At 36.9% G+C, this 19,680-nt stretch overlaps 1 protein-coding gene across 18 annotated transcripts in view; it reads left to right on the plus strand.

Annotated features, from left to right (window-relative positions):
• Ppfia2 (PTPRF interacting protein alpha 2) overlaps nt 1-19,680 on the plus strand; it is a 460,024-nt gene that overhangs the window by 332,539 nt on the left and 107,805 nt on the right. For all 18 annotated transcript variants that reach the window (XM_032911955.1, XM_032911963.1, XM_032912051.1 and 15 more), the window contains one exon: nt 6,969-7,085. In XM_032911955.1, coding sequence (XP_032767846.1) covers nt 6,969-7,085 — 117 coding nt within the window. The remainder of the gene's footprint in view (nt 1-6,968; nt 7,086-19,680) is intronic.

Below are 19,680 nucleotides of genomic sequence, written 5' to 3' on the forward strand. Positions count from 1 at the left end.
AGGACCACTCTTCTCAGATGACAGTAGTCCATGCTAGTCTTATTGTATCTTGTTATGCTTTCAGTTGATCCGTTGATATCCCTGGGAGACCTGTTGTTGTGGGAAGGGAAATGAAGGGTTGGGGTTTGGCTCAGTGGTAGAGCACTTGCCTGGCAAGCGCAAGGCCCTGGGTTCGGTCCCCAGCTCCGAAAAAAAATGTAGGAAGGGAAATGAAGGAGGAATGGATATGGGGTAGAGGAAAGGTGAGAAAAGATTGGGAGGAATGAAGAGCTGGTGAAATACAGTCATAATGTATTGTATGAGAGAAGAATTAAAATAATAAAAATAAAAAAATCTATCCAATATGACTGTACTAAAATAAATACATTAATAATTGAAAATGTGAGACATAAACATGTATTTTATACTAATGCAAATTTTACTCTGGCTGTAAGCCTATAAAATTAAAGAAGTTAAGTGTACCCACAATGCCATGGTGATCAAATATTTCCCAATCCAAAATAAAAGAGTAACAGACCCTATGTAAATTCAAACCCAATAAGAAAACCAATAATAAATCTCTATGTGGGGATGTTATCTTGGATACATACCCTGTCACAGTTCTATAAAGGCTGGATTATCAAGGTATGGGGCAACCATCTCTATGAGTTTTCCAGGAACTGTGTATACTGCATGATAGCTCTCCAAGACTGGACCTGCACAAATGACTATTTAGATTGGAGAGTCCAGGATATCTATGATGCCTTGGTCAAACTAAAAATCTTCCAATTCTATTTCCTACTGTTGGGTTATAAGTTTGGAATGTACCTCTGTATTCTGACATTTTACTTTAATCAGTCAAGGAGATTACACATTGTGTAAGTCAAAGCATTCACACATTGAATGCTTTGCTGGGAAATTTCTTCTATTAAATATCAACACAGAATTCTTTACTTCTTCTTTTCACAAAGCACTAAAACAAGGAGAGAATCCTATTCAGCTGTCTTAAAATAAACACAGCCTTTCCTCTACTTCCAAAACCTTGCTTCCCATTTGTATGTAGTTCATTATTTAAACTACCTTAACAAAGACATTAACTCCAGCATTGTGATTCAGACCACTCAAGTGATCACTAAAATCTAGGCTCCCTATCACCTTCTTCTTCTAGGCCCTTGACAATTTGACATGATGTTTCATCTACAACAGTATAAGATTTGTTCTAAACTGCACTTCAAGGTCTCACCCCTCTCCTTCACTTTTCTGGACCTAAATTCCCACATGTTAGGTACTTATATAACCACATCTCATTCTTGGAACCATTAGGTATCTTAATTTCTTTAATCTGTTCTAATGTAAGATTGGCCATTTTGTGACATATATATATATATCACTTCTCACTAAGAAAACTCAATGTTAATCATTTACTAAAATTTAATGATAATATTATCCCTAATTTAAAAAATTAATTCAACAAAGTGTTTGCACCTAGTGTGTAGTCTGCACTTTCTGAAGTTTGTCAAGAACTGGATAAGGAGTGAGTTTGACAGAAGTGCTTCCTCCCATTGGATTCATTGTGTCTGGAAGAGATGATGCTATTCAGTAATGAGTAGCATGGACCTACTTTAGTGTTCCTTCCAACAGTGGTTTTATGAGTGAGAGGAATCATAAAGTATTTTGAGAGCACTGACTGATTTTCATTATATAGTGTGTGTCTCCAATTGGTTCCTTAGTCACCTCTTAGGTCCAATTCTTAGGCAATGGGCAATTTTTTCTTTAAAAAAGCAGGAAGTATCTCAATCAACAAGCATTCCTTAGGCAATGTTCTCCCACCTCAAGGCACATTAGCCTCCAAAATTAAATTGGTAGGAAAGAATATCTTGCTTTCTGTAATGCAAAAGGAAGAGACATCTTGTTAACTCCAATAATTAATTCAATTGACAAAAGGTCACTCGCATAGCCCTCTACAGAAATTTTTTATTTGCAGAAACAGAACAGAATAAAATTATGAAATTTTAGACCACTGGCTGAAATTATTTAAATTCTTGTCTTTGTCTTGTTTTAAAGTCTTGATTTTTTTAAAAATTGTAATTTTCATGGTAGTGGCTGAAAATGTTGACTTACATGGAAACAAAAGTTATGTATATTTTGTGAAAATTTTGAAATTTATAACATTTGAAAGTAGTGTCACCCTACCCACACACAAACCTTCAACTCACAATTTGTCCTGCCTATAAGAAGTACAGGGGCAAAGGACGAAGGATCAGAGACTGAAGGAATGAACAACCAGTGGCTGGCCCAACGTGAGACCCATCTTGTGAGCAGCCAATCCCTGACACTATTAATGATACTCTATTATGCTTGCAGACAGGAGCCTAACACAACTGTTCTCTCAATGGCTTCACACAGCAGCTGACTGAAAAAGACACACAGGCTCATAGTCAAATATTACAAGGGACCCACTTGTAATCTTGTGGAAGAGTTGGAAGAAAGATTGAGGGATCCAGAGGTTATAGGAACTCTTGGGGCTCCCAGAGACTGAATCTCCAACCAAAGAGCATAGAGGGGTTAGGCTTAGCACCCCATCTGTCCTGATATATATGTAGCAGATGCACAGCTTGGTCTTCATGTGGGTCCCCCAACTGAAGCAGTTGCTGTCTCAGACTCTTGCTTGCCTGTGGATCCTAACTGGGCTGCTTTGCCTGAGACAAAAATAAACCTAGTCCTGGAATGACTTAAAGCATCAGAATGGGATAGTACTGTGAGGGGCATCTGACTGCCCCCTCTCAGAGAAAAAGAAGATAGGGGATGATGGAAGAGGCTATGTGAGAAGGGGCTTGGGAAGAAAGGTGAAGTCTATGATCAGGATATAATATTAAGTAATTAATTAAAAAGAATGTAGTATCACATCCATGTGTATGGTAGTTTTCAAATTAAAAAATGTTTACAACGGAAAATTAATTCACTCATCTATTTACGTGTTCTTTATGTTTTCATATAGTTTTCTTTGTTTTAAGCCTTAAGATACATTTGGAATTTATATGACTTAATAAATACATGGAAATTAGCCTAAATACACAAACATAAAAGTGAAGTTTTATATATTTTTATATGAGTGTGAGGGTTTGATATTAAATTTGTGTATCACATGCCTCCCACTTACCTCCAGAAGCCAACAAAAGGGGTCAAACTTCCTGGAACCAGAGATATAGGTTGTTGGGAAGAACCCGACGTGAGTTCTTGGAATTGAGTTATCTCTTCCTGAGCCAGCACTCCCACCCCAGCCATTCTTTTGTTGCCAGTAATATAAGGTCCATGCCCCAGTAGATGGTCCCATGCTCTTACTTATGGTGGCAGTTCAAATGAACTTAGAAGAACAATAAAGCCAAAATGAAAGAGGAAGAGAAGAGAGAGAAGAGGAGACAAGTCAAGACCATACAACATGGTGCTGAGAGCCAGCCATTTGAGGAGAAATTTAGGGAGTGTCAGAGAGTATATGTGGTCACTTTTCATAACATATATAGAAAGAATTCTAAGAAGACAAAATGATATTTAAAATAACTTGATTTGTAACAAGAACATCAAGTCTCTCAAAAAAGAAATCAAAGAAGATCTCAGAAAATGGAGAGATCTCCCATGCTCATAGATTGGCAGAATTAACATAGTAAAAATAACCATCCTACAAAAAGCAATCTACAGATTTAACGCAATCCCCCATCAAAATCCCAACACAATTCTTCAAATACATGAAAACGGCAAATCTCAAATTCTTCTTGAAAAGTAAGAAATAAAAAGCAGAATAGCAAAAACAATTCTTAACAATAAAAGAACTGTTGGGGGAATCACCATCCTTGACCTCAAGCTCTAGTACAGAGCAGTAGTGATAAAATCTGCATGGTATTGGTACAGAGACAAACATGTCGATCAATGGAATAGCATTAAAGTCCCAGAAATAAAACCACACACGTATGCACACTTGGCCTTTAACAAGGAAGCCAAATATATACAGAGGAAGAAAAGAAAGCATATTCAATAATTGGTGCTGGTCAAATCGGCAGTGTGTATGTACAAAATGAAATTAGATCCATATTTGTCACCTTGCACAAAGCTCAAGTCTAAGTGGATCAGAGACCTAAACATAAAACCAGATCTGCTGAATCTAACAGAAGGAGAAAGTCAGAAAGAGCCTTGAATTCATTAGTACAGGGGGAAAATTCCTAAACAGAACTCTAATGGCTCAGGCTCTAAGATCAAGAATTAATAAATGGGACTTCATGAAACTGGAAAGCTTCTGTAAATCAAAGGACATAGTCAATAGGACAAATCAGCAACTTACAGATTGCAAAAATGTCTATACTAACCCCACATCCGGTAGAGGGCTAATATCCAAATATAAATAAAGAACTTAAGAAGCTTGTTACCAAGAAACCAAACAACTCAATCAAAAAATGGGGTACAGAGCTAAACAGGGAATTTACAACAGAGAAATTTCAAATTGTTGAGAAGTACTTAGTCAGGTTTAAAGTCCTTAGTGATCAGGGGAAAGCAAATCAAAACAACCCTGAGGTTCCAACTTCCACCAGTCAGAATGGCTAACTTCAAAATCTCAGGTGATAGCACATATTGGTGAGGATGGGGAGAAAGAGAAACACTCCCCCAGTTGCTGGTGGAATTGCAAATTGGTAAAACCACTCTGGAAATCAATCTGAAGGTTCCTCAGAAAATTGGAAATAGATCTATCAGAAACCCAGCAATACCACTCTTGGGCATATACCCAAAAGATATCCCACCATGCCACAGGGGTATGTGTTCCACGATGTTCATAGCAGCCTTTTCTGTGATAGCCAGAATCCGGAAACAACTCAGATGTCCCACAACAGAAGAAAGGATACAGAAAATGTGGTTCATTTACACAATGGACTATTACTTAGCTATTAAGAACAAGGACATCCTGAGTTTTGCAGGCAAATGGATGAAACTAGAAAATATCATCCTGAATGAGGTAACTCACCAGGATGTCCAAATGGACATGCATGGTATGTACTCACTAATAAGTTATTAACCAAAAAAATATAGAATTCCCAGGATACAATCCACAGAACTCAAGAAGGCTAAGAAGCTGAAGGGCCCAACTGAGGATGCCTCAATCCCACTTGGGCAGGAGAAGAAAGCAATCACAGGAGGTGGGGAGCAGGGGAGGAACCTGACTGGGAAAGTCGACAGCAAGGGGAAGAGGGGAACGTGATCATGTATGGGGAGCAGGGACAGGATTGAAGCCCTGAAATCCAGCAGAAAGAACTGAAACAGGCAACATCCAGAGGTAGGGTGTAGGGAGACCCAGTAGAACCTACCAGAGACCTGGGAGATGAGAGACTCTCAGGACTCAAAGGAAGGGATCTTAGATAAAATGCACAACAGTGGGGACAGGGAACTTGAAGAGTCCCTGTATAAAGAGCATCAAGTGGATGGATGGGGTTGGCATTCTACAGTCAAAAACTCTAAATCATAATTGTTCCTATCTGAAGGAACTGCAGGGATAAAAATGGAGAAGAGCCTGAGGGAAATGAGGTCCAGTGACAGGCCCAAATTGGGATCCAACTCAAAGGGAGGCTCCAAGGCCTGACACTATTACTGATGCTATGGTGTGCTTACAAACTGCCCCCCGAAAGACCCAACAAGCAGTTGAGTCAGATGCAGATATTTACACTCAACCAATGGACAAAAGCTGCTGACTGCTGTGGTTTAATTAGGGAAAAGCTGGAAGAAGCTGAGGAGGGTAACCTGTAGGAGGACCAGCAGTCTAATTAACCTACACTCCTGAGATCTCTCAGACACTGGATCACCAACCAGGCAGCATTCACCAGCTGATTTGAGGCCCCCATCACATAAACAGCAGAGGACTGCTGGGTCTAGACGCAGAGAAAGTCCACCTAACTCTGGAGAGACTTGGAGACAGGTGGGGTGGGGAGGGGAAGAGGTATGGAATGTGGAACATTAGGAAGTTCATCCGGTATGGGGATAATGTCTGGACTATATAAAGAGATTAAAGAGTAAATTTTTAAAAAAGACAAAAAGAGAAAAAACCAATTTGTTAAAAGTTTAAATGTGTGAAAATAAATTGAGGACACAAGACTGAATAACACAATATAAAATAAATTACTCAAACTTAATTTAGAAATACTTTTGTACAATTCAGTATTTATCACATACAAAATATCACAGAAATGGATTTGTTTTGGATCTAGTCATAACATATAGATTAATCATAAAAAGGGATTCCATTAAATTTTATTATTACCATCATGTATATTTTTATTTTATATAGTAAGTAATTATATTGTAAAAATCATTTGAAAATATTAGAATAATATTTTATACTCGGCTTATTATTTGGATCACATTTGGAGTTGCTTGAGAACCTATTTCTCTGTTAGAATATCGTGCCATAAATTTGAGCTGGAAAGCACGAGAATTTACTGCTGATTTATTTTTCAATTACGTAAATATGGAAGAGAAATGACCATCCAAATAACCACTGTAAATCAGATTTAAATATAGTAGTATGGATCATCTACAAATTTGTGTAAAACCTGCTCACAGATTTGCTACAGGCTATCTCTGTAGATTAAATAAATGAAACTATAATCATTTATTTTTCAGCCTCTATTTTATGTATATTTCTTGTACATTTTTAAATTAATCACAGCAAGAATTGTTGTAACACCAAAATTAAAAGCTAATTTTGCAATTAGGGACTATTTACAAATGGAAAATAAATTCTTTAGGTAACATTTGTGGCGACTTTAAATTTTAAAGAGAAATGTTTTGAATTTACCAAAGTGTTATTTAAAATGATGACCTAAATTATATAATGGCATTTTTGAAATAATAATGTAGCTAAATTTAATATTTGCACTTCAATCCTATTTCCACCTTCATTAGCCATATTAACGAAAATTATCTTTTAAAGGAAGTATTCTTTTATTTTGCAGATTGTTGCCTTGCGTGAGCAAAATGTTCATATTCAAAGAAAAATGGTATCAAGTGAGGGGTCCACAGAGTCAGAACATCTTGACGGGATGGAACCAGGCCAGAAAGTCCATGAAAAGGTACGACACACATAACCTCTTTTAAATGCAAGCGCTTACTGGTTGATTCATTTGGTAAGAATTTGAAAAATAAAATCATGTAATGGTAAACTAATGAGATGTTTTTATCTATTTCTTCCATTTTTTTATTTTAAATTTTAGTGTTGGATTTGTAATATATATGATATTCTATTAGTTGCTGTTAATTTGAGTATATGTACAATTTAATTTATATGCTCAAGGTACATACAATGCACAATTTAAACTACATATAAAGTATTTTGTATGGTACTGTTTTGAAGTTTATAAGCTTATAAGTATTATTGCATACAGAGTATTAATAAAAAATGTTCTTGGTAATAATTTTTTTTTTGATTTAGCAGTTGATTTCTTTTTTCCCTCAATAATCTTAGTCATACTTCTGATAATGAAACATTGCGGAATCAAATACAGGAAGCCACTGAACTCCATTCATCCATCCAATCATTCATTCACCTTTAGAAGGAGGACTTTTTGCTTTTTGCAATGTAGTTTTGACACAGGTAAAGGATATCAGTAGTCTGTTTGGCCACTATCGAAAAATGGTTTCTGTGTTTCAAGCATAAGACAGAGAATATAAATAAGTGGACCTTTAATTAGATGAAAATTATTTAAATATTTGCATAAACTGGGATTAAAACTCACAGGAATCTATTAGTTTGCTTGTAACCCGTTCTATTTTTGGACATTAAGCTCCTTAGGACCACATGAATCAGGTAGTTAAAGTGGCATAATTGCAAGTGCCAAGAGGTTTTAAAACCCAGAGATTAAGAAAATAGTGACAGAATGACAGCAAATAGCATTAGATTCCTACTGAATGGTAAGGCAAGCCCTTCCTCGCTGATGCTGTTGGAGCAGATAAATGGGTGTTTCATCCTTTCTTCAACTGCCAAGGAAACTGAGTTACTCAAAAGAGTTTGCAAAGGGATCCTTCAGATCTGATAGTTGACAACTGAACCGTTTTTATTTAAAACCACCATTTTAAAAATACTCCATGTGTTTTGTTGAAATCTTAAGCTGAATGTTAATAGTGAATAATTTATGACAATTTCATAAGCTATATATGAGAATAAAATAAAAACATCACTTGCTTTTCCTTTCTGTTAAGTCAGTCAGTGTGCCGCCCATCACTTTAGAACAAGGGATTTGCATTCAGAAGCACATTAAGGAAAAGAACACAAAATTTGCCATTGTTCATTCATTTACATGATGCTATTAGAAATATACCTTTCTTCAAAAATTATAGTCACATGGATTTGATTATGAAAACCGAATGTATATAATAATTTTTACACACACACACACACACACACACACACACACACACATATATATATATATATATATATCGCAAAAATATATAATGGCATTTGTTCTGCTGGACTCCAAATAAAAGGAATACATGAAGTAAGTTTTTCAGGAGTAAATAACTCAAACACTTTTCTACTTTTAACACGCATATATACGTATGTATCTGCATGCATCTACTGTCATCAACCATCAAATGATGTTCTAGTTAATGACAGATAACATAAATGATGACATATGCCAGCTATAGTATGCAGTCAGTGCATCAACTACTAGTGTGTAACTAAGCTGTAATTGTCATGTGACAATATTGTCTCATGATGTATCATCCAAATTTCATACGATTTTCTCTTTATTTAGATAACACACAGCTCCATGTTATTTTCTACTCAAAATATAGTTTTCATCAGATTAATTCTCAAAGTGAATCTACTGAAATAGGAAAAACAATTCTTTTTTCTATTTTTTTAATTGGATTTTTAAAAATTTATTTACATTTAAATGTTATCACCTTCCTGATTTCCTGTCCATAAGTCCCCTATCCCATTTCCCCTCCCCTTTTTCTATGAGGGTATTACCCGACCCATCCACCCACCTCTTTCCACCTCCCTTCCCCTACACTGGGGGTTCCAGCCTTGGCAGGACCAAGGGCTTCTCCTCCCTTTGGCGCCCAACAAGGCCATTCTCTAAACTACATATGCAACTAGAGCCATGGGTCTGTCCATGTGAACTCTTTGGATGGTGGTTTAGTCCCTGGGGGCTGTGGTTGGTTGGCATTGTTGTTCTTATGGAGTTGCAAGCCCCTTCAGCTCCTTCAGTCCTTTCTCTGACTTCTTCAATGGGGACCCCATTCTCAGTTCAATGGTTGGCTATGAGTATCCACCTCTGTATTCTTCAGGTTCTGGAAGGTCCTCTCAGGAGACAGCTATAGCAGGCTTCTATCAGCATGCAGTTCTTAGCATCAGCAATATTGTCTGTGTTTGGTGGCTGTATGTATATGGGATGGATCCCCAGGTGGGGCAGTCTCTGGATGGTCTTTTCTTCAGTCTCTACTCCAAATTTTGTCTCTGTATTTCCTCCTATGAATATTTTTGTTCCCCCATCTAAAAAGGACTGAAGCATCTGCACTTTGGTCGTCCTTCCTCTTGGTTTTAGTTCCTAACTCTAAATGAAATACCTTTAGTTTAAATGTAGCAATAAATTAATCTTGTGGCTGTATTTCTTTACCTTATGCTACTCCTCAACAAACACAAACGTAAACAAGAATTATTGAAAATGGCACCTCAATAGCTGAGCACTTAAATAATTTACCTTAACTTTCTATGCTAATCTGGCTACCTCCATCCCATGATATTTGTATATTATTACTATTGATCTAGCTCTTTAGACTTCAGGTGTGTTTTCATGATCTCTCTCTCTCTCTCTCTCTCTCTCTCTCTCTCTCTCCTCTCCCTCCTCCTCCTCCCTCCTCCTCTCCTCTCCCTCCTCTCTCCCTCCCTTCCTCCCTCCCTCCCTCTCTCGCTCTCCCCGTCTCTCTCTCTCTTTCTCTCTCTCTCTCTCTCTCTCTCTCTCTCTCTCCCCTCCCCCCCTCATTCTGCCTGGTGGATGACATACCCTATTCTCTCTTTTGCCCAGCTATGGGTTGACCAGCATTTATTGATGAGGCAAAGAATAAATGGCAAGAATTATTTATACAAACTTGAGACAGGAGATAAGTATAAGTATTACAAAGCCCTATCCAGATTGATACAAGATACAGGGAAAGAAAAATCAGCACTTGAATAATCCAAGCATAAATTTACACACCATGTACAAAAAAAAAAAAAAAAAAAAAAAAAACATGACTACAACTAATCGACCTCATAACTACAGGTATATAAATGGAAGAATCTGAGAAACTGGGATTTGAAAATCTGTGTACTTCTGTCCATTCTTTTGGCAGAAATATAAATAAAACTTTTTAAACACTGTGATTATATATTCATTTTTTTAAAATTTTAATAATTGAAGAAATGCTTCCATGTGCTTGGGATTCACAGTGTATCATCATAGTTTATAATGCCTCTTCAATAGTCTTCAGTAGGTACCCTGTGCTACATAACTTTATGTTAAATTGAAACAAGTTAACATCATCTGAAACAAGAAAGCCTTCATAAGGTCAGGCTGTAGATAAAACCGTTAGGCATTTTCTTAATTAGTGATTGTGACAATGGGCCCAGCCCCTTGTGGGGTGGTGCCATTCCTTGGCTGGTGGTCCTGTGTTCTGTAAGAAAGAAGGATGGCAGACATTATACAGAGAGCCTAAGCTGGAGGTCATCATCGAATCCTCCAGGGAATCCGGAGGAAGATGAAGTAGAAAGATGGTAAGAGTCAGAGGGGGTATAGGACACTAGAACAAGATCCTCTAAATCAACTAAGCAAGGCTCATGTGAGCTTACAAAGACGGAAGCAGGCCTACATGTATCTGCACCTTCTGTGTATTCATCACAGCTATTAGTTTAGTACGTTTATGGGATTCCTGATTAACAATGAGTCATAATCTGACTCCTCTGCCTGTTCTTGGGACTCTTTCCTCTCGTTGGGTTGCTGTGTCCAACGTTGATATGATACATTTTTTTTCCATTTTTTGCTTCCTGATATTTTTATTTTATTTTTCTGTGTTTGTTTGTTATCTATTAGAAGTCTTCTATTTCCTAATGAGAATGAGAACATGAATGCAGTTGCAGGAGAAGGGAGGTGGGCAGAACAGAAAGACAGAAAAAAAAAAAAAGGAAAAGCTGAGAAAGTAGTGGTGAGCAAACCAATGGTGAGCAATTCAATGGTGAGCAAGCCAGGAGGCCAGTAAAAGTTAACATACCTGATGTCCTCTGCCTTAGCTCCTGCCTCCAAGATCTGGCCCTGCTTGAGTTTCCCTCCTGACTTCTTTTAGTGATGGATTAAGATATGCTATGTAAGCCAAAGAAAAGAAAGCCTTTTGTTTTGATCATGGTATTTGATCACAGCAATATTAACCTTAACTAGGAGAGAAACTAGGACCAAGATAGTGGGGTATTGCTGTGACCGACATGACCACGTGTTTTGGGAAGGATTATGGAAGGGCTTGGAACTTTAGAATAGTAAAGCCATTGGGTGTTCAAAGCTTGGTGAGCTGTTTTGTGGAAACACAGAAGATAAGAATGTGGAGAACAACACAGATATTGTTGTAAAGTGTCAGAGGAGAGCAAAGACTCCACAGGGCCTTTGCGTGAAGAATCTGTGGTGTCTGGCTAGGTGCCGATGAAACATCAGCTGGGATCGTCAAGGGACCAGACACACCATTGCTTTGCTGTGACAATCTGTGCTGGTTATCTGGAGCTGAATAATTAGCAGTGATTAAACGGAGACCATTATTGAGGCAAAATCTTCTAGGAAGTGTTTCCCTGAGTCAGTACACAAAAGCTATGTTCCCGAGATGGCCAACGTCTTCTCTTCTCTTGGCAGCCATACTTGGTTACGTGTAATAGTCTCCCCCGTGTTACTGGGTTTTGGAAACATGAAGGGGTCAACTGAGGCTTAGACCTGTAGGGCATTGGTGAAGTTGAAGCAGGAGTAGCGGTGGAAGCTTGAATTGAAGGGTCATGGAGAAAGCTGAGGTTTTCTACTGTGAAGAGCATCCAAGTGAAGCTACTGGTGAAAGAGCAGCCGAGTTGTGACAGAAGACCTCAGCGTTTTGGAGAGGCTAGCACCAGGGGACAACTACCAAGAACTGTGGCGGGTATGGGGTGAAACTGACCCCAGACTAAAGTATAAGCTAGCTATGTTGCAAAGGACAGAGTCAGAGAAGTGAACCCAAGCCCTTGGAAGAGACCAGAAAATTGTGACTGAATCCCTGGTATTGGACATTGAGTGATTTATACTGTTAAAGTTTATTTGTATCTAATTGTGACAACGCCTTCACTCTTCCTTCCTGAAATAATTTATTATGAATTTTGTAGGAGCCCACAGCTGACAGACTTTGGATTTTTAAAAGGACTGTGGATTTTGTTTAAAGAGACTGAATTTTTAAAGTGTTTGGATATTTTTAAGGCTGCAGACTTAAAATAAGTTTGTAAACTATTTTACCCTGATGTTTACATCAACATCTGATCTTGGGGATGAACAATAAAGGAAAGGTCTTCGCTTGAAAGTAGTATTTGTGTGTCACCTTGAAAATGGGTCAATGGTCTTAGAAAGGGGATCCTCAATAAAGAAAGTGACTTCATAATCAGGCTGTAGGCCTGATCAGTGATTGATGTAAGCACTTTAGGGGCCTACTATGGGTTCTTCTATAAGAAAGCAGGCTGAGCAAGCCAGTAAGCAGGACTCCTCCCTGGCCTCTGCAATCTTTCCTGTCTCCGGGTTTCAGTCTTGTTTGACTTCACATCATAACTTCCTTCAGTGATGAGCAGTGATTTTGAAGCATTAGCCAGCTAAACCCTTTACTTCCCAAATGTATCGGTCATGGTGTTTCATTGCAGCGATGACAACCTTAAGGAGGGCAAACATAAGATGTAAGATTTGTTCATTATTTTCATTTTGAATTTTAATAAGGAAACTGTAGTCTACTGTCTATTAAACTTCTGTTTGGATTTCCACGATTAAATTACTGCTTCACTTGCACCAAATCTTTAACTGATAAGTGTTAATCGAACAAAAAATGAAAAATATAAGGTCCAGTTTGATCGTTTAAATATGTATGGTTGTTACATACAGAAAAGCATTGTTCATTTTCCAGTTTTATTTTCATAGCATGACCCTTTGATATATATCAATACATTGACGAATAATTTATAATAGGATTATAATTTAATCGTTGCTTTTGAAGTCTATTGAAGCATAGGCAAACAGAATTTAGTCTGGGGAATGTGTGATAAATACCACGTCTTGTTCAGGGTAATAACGTCACTGTAATTACATCATCAGGGTAAATCACCAGCCATGTGGGGATGTTTTGTAACAGAACTTCAAGAATTCAGTTGACCCACTAGTTAACAAAATAGCCTCATTGAAAGTACCCTCAAAAGTGGACTTCATTCCTCACAAGTGCCCTAGAATTATTGTCAAATGTTTCAGAACAAAAGAAAAAAAGCAGCAAGGAAATAAGTTTAGATGAAATTATTTTAAAGGTTTCTTTGTGTTCTTAGATTTAGTGTGGCCCAAAGAATATTTTCACCTAATCTAATTTCAGAACACTACAAATTACCTTGTTTAAAGCCAGGCTCAACAGCGCTTATCTTGTTACTGTTTCTAGAGTGATGAAGGTAATCTGCAAGTTTCTACAACAACAGCCATGCTGCTCTTGGGGATAATCACTTTCACAATTTCCATGCTGCCTGCTTCCTCTTTTGGTCTCCTGTCTCTTAGGAAACTAAGAGATGCAGATCAGTGGAATGGTAGTGGTAAAAATTCAAAAGACATGTGCCTGTGATAAATTTAGTAAAAAATTACATTGGGCATTATTCAGGCAAGCATCATATTAAAAACCTGATAAAATGCGAAATCAAACGGTATTAGGAGTTGAGTAAATATTATTTTGGAATTTAAGAAAAAGATAAGGCATTAGATATGAAAATTTTAATAATTAGTATTTAAAGTAAGCACTTGGTGTGCAAATGTGCTAAGAGTGGATTTTTTTTGTTATATTGTAGGTATGGAAGAATTACAAAATAATTAGATACTAATGTGCAAAAGTTAGCAGCAATGGTTGAAGAGAACAGTGAGGGTAACAAAATTCTTACCAGCCCTTGTAGAGTTCACTTTATTCTTTTTGCAATGGAAAAGGTTGAAAGGGTTTTAAGCTTAGAAGCTCCTCAATTACATTATTTTCAAAATAATTTGCACGACAGGATAATATATAGCTGACATTTTCCCATTCTTTAGTACATAGACCTTGGTCATTTCTCTTTTCAGATAATGTGTCTGAAATAAAATGACCTGTGTGGACCAAAGTGGTCAACATCCAGAAGCTACTCTATATTCTCATTTCTCCAAGCTAGTAAATGTGTTCTTGTTCTTGTTCTAAGAACTACACATACTTATTATTTTTCTAGAGCTGATAATTTATTTTATGTGGGAATATTTACAAAATTCTTGCAACTTCTCCTGTGTATAGTCTTTAATGCAGAACTGAATTCACAAGGAAGAGGCATTCCAAATGTTTGGTTATTGTATGTGACTCCTCAACGTTAGCTAAGGTCCAATATTTAGACTCACGTACTGGTACCTCAAATCCCCAAATTCTTAGCCAAACGACAGATCATTACTTACTCTAATGTGGGCTATATATCTAGCCAAGAAATAAATAAAGTGCTTGCCTTTGCCCATACCAATATAGGTGATTTCATTGACGGTTATTTTGATGCTAAATCACGTTTCTATGAATACATAATTTTCTATTTATATTTAATCATATACACACTTCCCTGATGGGAATAATATTTTATACAGATAAAAGATAAACTTTCTTCTCTTTAATTCATGTTTGTAGGTTTACATTTGTCATCAGTCCTTTGCACACACAATTGCTTCGACTCACTTAAAAAACAGATGCCTAGGGGTATTAATAGTAAGCTGGTATATCTGGTCACTCTTGTAGCTTCCTCTTGATGAGTCAGCAATCAGCCAGTTTTAGAAATAATGAAAATAAAAATACCTCAGAGTTTCTTGAAAAAACAGAAAAAAAAAAAACCAGATGGGAAAAGTGTCTTCATATTTAACAAAATGAAAATGAACCCACTGATCCAAATAACAGTAATCCTGACAGGAACCTTGTTAGTATGTTGATTATTGAGTTACCTAAGACTGCAACACATAACACATTTAGGGACAATTTATACACATCTAAAAACCCAATAATGATACATTTGAGAAGGTAGAACCAGTGCCTTACTTTAGTTCTTAGTTTAGCATAGAGTCATTTCTGAAATTTCATTAGTGACTTTCTAATTAAAAATAAAATAAAATAATAAAATATTAACTCTAGTCATTTCCCATCTTTATCCTTGCAAACAATGTCCAAGATTTCTAAACATTATAGGTGCGTTTTTCATGTAAATCGCTTAAAATGTTTATTTCAAGATTTAATATGGGATGTATATAATTTTAACTTCTAATATTTATAAACATTAATTATGAAAAAGTTGAACAGAAATTCCTTAGTTAAGTTTGATTTAAAATGCTATAATATGCCACAGTTTTAACAATCCAAACGTTTTGGATATAGTAAGTTTACTTACATGGCAGTTTAGATATTATGAGAATAAAAGTTAGGTACACTATAATTCATTAGAAGGAACAGTACAAACAAAAATAAACTAACAGAAACAAACTCTTGCTTTTAAATTTGGTAGAAATTTGAAATATTCTAATTTTTATAAATAATTTAATATCTACTTGGAAGCTACGACTGCCATACTATGTTGTTCATCTTCATGGGTCTGAGTGACATCACTCAGTATAATTTTATCTATTTAACTTTCAGTAATGTGTATTTACAGTACATTTTCTTTTTGTTGTTATTTTCCTTTTGTTTCCATTCATATATAGTCTAATGGAGAATACTTTTGTCTTTTTAATACTTTTCTATTTTATCATATTCCTTCCTCTACCTCAACTGTTCCCAGATCTTCTAATAACTCTTTTTTTATTGGATATATTTCTTTATTTACATTTCAAATGTTATTCTCTTTCCAGCTTTTCTGTCCATAAGCCCCCTATTCTTCCCCCTCCCCTATAAGGTTGAGGCATCCACCCCCTTACCACCTCTTTACCTTTGCTGCTTCACATTCTTTCTCTCGAAAAAAAGAATAAACTTTTAAAAAATGTACACATGCCGAAAGAGAGAGAGAGACAGAGAGAGACAGAGACAGAGACAGAGACAGAGAGAAACAGAGAGAGAGAGACAGAGAGAGAAACAGAGAGAGAGCTAAATTTGTTTTGGTCAACTATACCTAAGAATGGATTCTGTCCCAGATTATTGGTTTGTATAACCAATGTCACTGCATTAAAGAAAATGGAATTTCCTCTTTCCAGGAAGATATTACTTGCAAGGCATCAGATTTTGGGACTACTTTCCTTCTCCATGTTTGAGTTTTGCCTGGCTTGAACTTTTTCCAGTCTTGGGTATCTAATGGAGTATATGCGAATACTTAGGAACACAGACACAATCCATTGGTGGTAGAGGGGAGGCATTTAGAGAAGGATGATAGAGTAGAATATTCCGGGGAATGAAAGCAGAGATGGGGATACTGGGAGCAGACAGGTTCAAGCATGTAGTAGTAGAGTGACAGGTATTGGGAAATAGGGGCTAGAGGAAAGCTCAACCGAAATAAATTATGTGTAAAGAAGCTACTTGAGAGTCTATGATCTCGCAATCCAAGTGAAAAATAGAACCAGAGATGACAGCAGAACATATAAACTAATACAGAGAGAATACTGGGAACTGATGATTTATGTGGAAATGGAACCAGGGTAGTTGAGGAAAGGAATAGGCAGTGTATTAACTAAAACTAAAGGTGGAGGAAGAAGCCTATGAAACCATAGTAGTTTCTAAACACACACACAAACACATACACACACACACACACACACACATCGATATAAAAATGATATGGAGAGAGACAGAGAGAGAGAGAGAGAGAGAGAGAGAGAGAGAGAGAGAGAGAGAGAAGCACTATTCCCAGACAAAATTGGTCATTACATGCAATTCTCAGTGCCAGGCACAGGATACAGCCCTAAAAATTATTGGTCCAAGTTTTCAGAGAAGTACCCAAAATAGTATAGGTAATTGACTTTGCTCTTAGTTGTTCAACACAAATTACAGATAAAACAATATTTCTAAAGTTACAATGCACTTTAGTTAAAAGACAGGAGGTAAGTGAATCTTGAACTGACCAGCAACTTCTCCTTGCTGGCTAGCTTTCATTATGCTGGAAGGTGCTTTTTGGTTGCCAGAGAAGCAGAGTCATCAATGGTCTTATCAGCACGGGGTCCTGTATGCTACAAAACTAACCTATGTAGCAAACCTAATGAGTTCAGAGGCAAGAGTGGCAAAACTGTTAATAAGGGGATCCAGTCATTCTCTTCATTAAGTCTGAGAGACCTGCTTCAAAGGGGAGAATTCATGCCTCCTACTGTAAACATGTCAAAATTCTTGGCTAGAGAAGACAAAGGCCCAAGGGGAGATTTATTGATGTTGCTCTTCTAAATCTAGTCATGTTGTAAAACTAGCCTAGAAATATTATATATTTATACACATTTGTGTTGCTGCTGACCTTGGTCAGATAGGCTTCTCATTGCTGTAAGTAGTGATTAGTACAGAGATACACTACTCTTTGAAGTGCTGAGCCTGAACAGCTCTGACTATTCAGCTGTAGAGGGGCATCTGTGTTAACACCTTTCCCCTGCCAGTCTCCAACAAGAAGAGGAAGAGGTAATGGAGAATGTAAGAGCCAGAAGATGGACAAGAGACACTATTTTGTTGTTGCTGTTGCTGCTGTTGTTGCTGTTGCTGTTGTTGTTGCTGTTGTTGCTGTTGCTGTAGCTGTTGTTACTGCTGTTGTTGCTGCTGTTGCTGTTGTTGCTGTTGCAGCTGTTGTTGTTGCTGTTGTTGGTGTTGCTACTGTTGCTGTTGTTCTTGTTGCTGTTGCGACTGTTGTTGCTGTTGCTGTTGTTGCTGCTGTTGTTGTTGCTCTTGTTGCTGTTGTTGTTGTTGTGTTGTTGCTGTTGCTGTTGTTGCTGTTGCTGTTGTTGATGCTGTTGTGTTGTTGCTATGTTGTTGCTCTTGTTGCTGTTGTTGCTGTTGCTGTTGTTGTTGCTGTTGTTGTTGTTGTTGCTGTTGTTGTTGCTGTTGTTGTTGTTGCTGTTGCTGTTGTTGATGCTGTTGTTGCTATGTTGTTGCTATTGTTGCTGTTGTTGCTGTTGCTGTTGTTGCTGTTTCTGTTGTTGTTCCTCTTGTTGTTGCTGCTGTTGTTGCTCTTGTTGCTGTTGCTGTTGGTGTTGCTGTTGATGTTGCTGCTGTTGCTGCTGTTGCTGCTGTTGTTGTTGTTGTTGGCTGCCAAAAAAAAATCAAATGCATAGCACCTGTATTTACTTCAAAAGACTTGCACAAAATCTAGTCACTAAACTTTTTAGAAATGAAAGGAGATTCTGAGCCCTCACCTTTAGGGGAAGAGAATTGACTAACGTATGATGGCTTTTGAGGAAGGAGAGTCAGTTTTATTAGATGTATGGCAAGTGGTAGATTCCCCATGCCCAGTGGATGCTCCCACTCTGCATGCATAAATGAGTAGCAATAAGTAATCTTAGTCAGTTAAAAATAACAAATAAATAAGGGGGGGCATAAGATCAAGTACATTTTTGGCTTATTGAAAAAGACCACTGGTTGCACTAAAATTAAGAATGATAGAGGACTTTTGATTTGAAACATTTAAAGATAACCAGTTGATACTAAGTTAAAGAAAAAAGTAACTTCTGGGGCCTATGGTGCTATTACTCTTACTTTTTCAATAATTTATTGCCTTATTATTATATTTTATTTTTGTGCTATATACTTAATGACTAATAAGACACAACAACCAATCAAGTACAACCATAACCTTGATCTGTGATTCTCAGTCCCATCTAAATATTATTAATACCTAAGAAAATTTGAAAAACAATTACATAGAAAAAACCTTACCATTTTCAGGTGCTGTTTTAAATTTGCATTGTCCAGAATGGAGCGCATCAACATTTTATCATTCAATTCTCCAAATGTTTCTAAAAATAATCAGGGATTAAATTCACAGACACTGAGTGCAAATTTGTTTCTGCTTTGCTTATACTCTAGATTTATAAAAGGTGAAAACAGGCACCTTTAAAGATATAAAATAGACTTAAGGAGACAATGCAAATCAAAAACAACAGCTCCCAATTATGTGTGAGAGAACCTTAAATAAAAGATAAAGCAGGATATATGTTGAATACATTTGAAATCAAGTGAACATTTCTGATATTTGAAAGGAACAAAGAAAAGAAGGTAAAATAAGGAAACTTACAAAACAATATTGTAGATAGTCCTAAAGTTCATACAAGTTATGACTTATAACCTTAAAGCCTTTGTGTCTGTACACAGAAAATGATTTTAGGTTCTTTGCACACATTTGGTTACATGGTTTGTTTGTATCCACACTCAATAAAGCACACATCATGTTATTGTCAAGCAGGAGTCTTGTTCATCTCAAGAGCTTCCTTTGTATCTGGCATAATACAG

The sequence above is a fragment of the Rattus rattus genome, chromosome 1 (genome assembly GCF_011064425.1).
Source record: "Rattus rattus isolate New Zealand chromosome 1, Rrattus_CSIRO_v1, whole genome shotgun sequence".
Classification (NCBI taxonomy): Eukaryota; Metazoa; Chordata; class Mammalia; order Rodentia; family Muridae; genus Rattus; species Rattus rattus.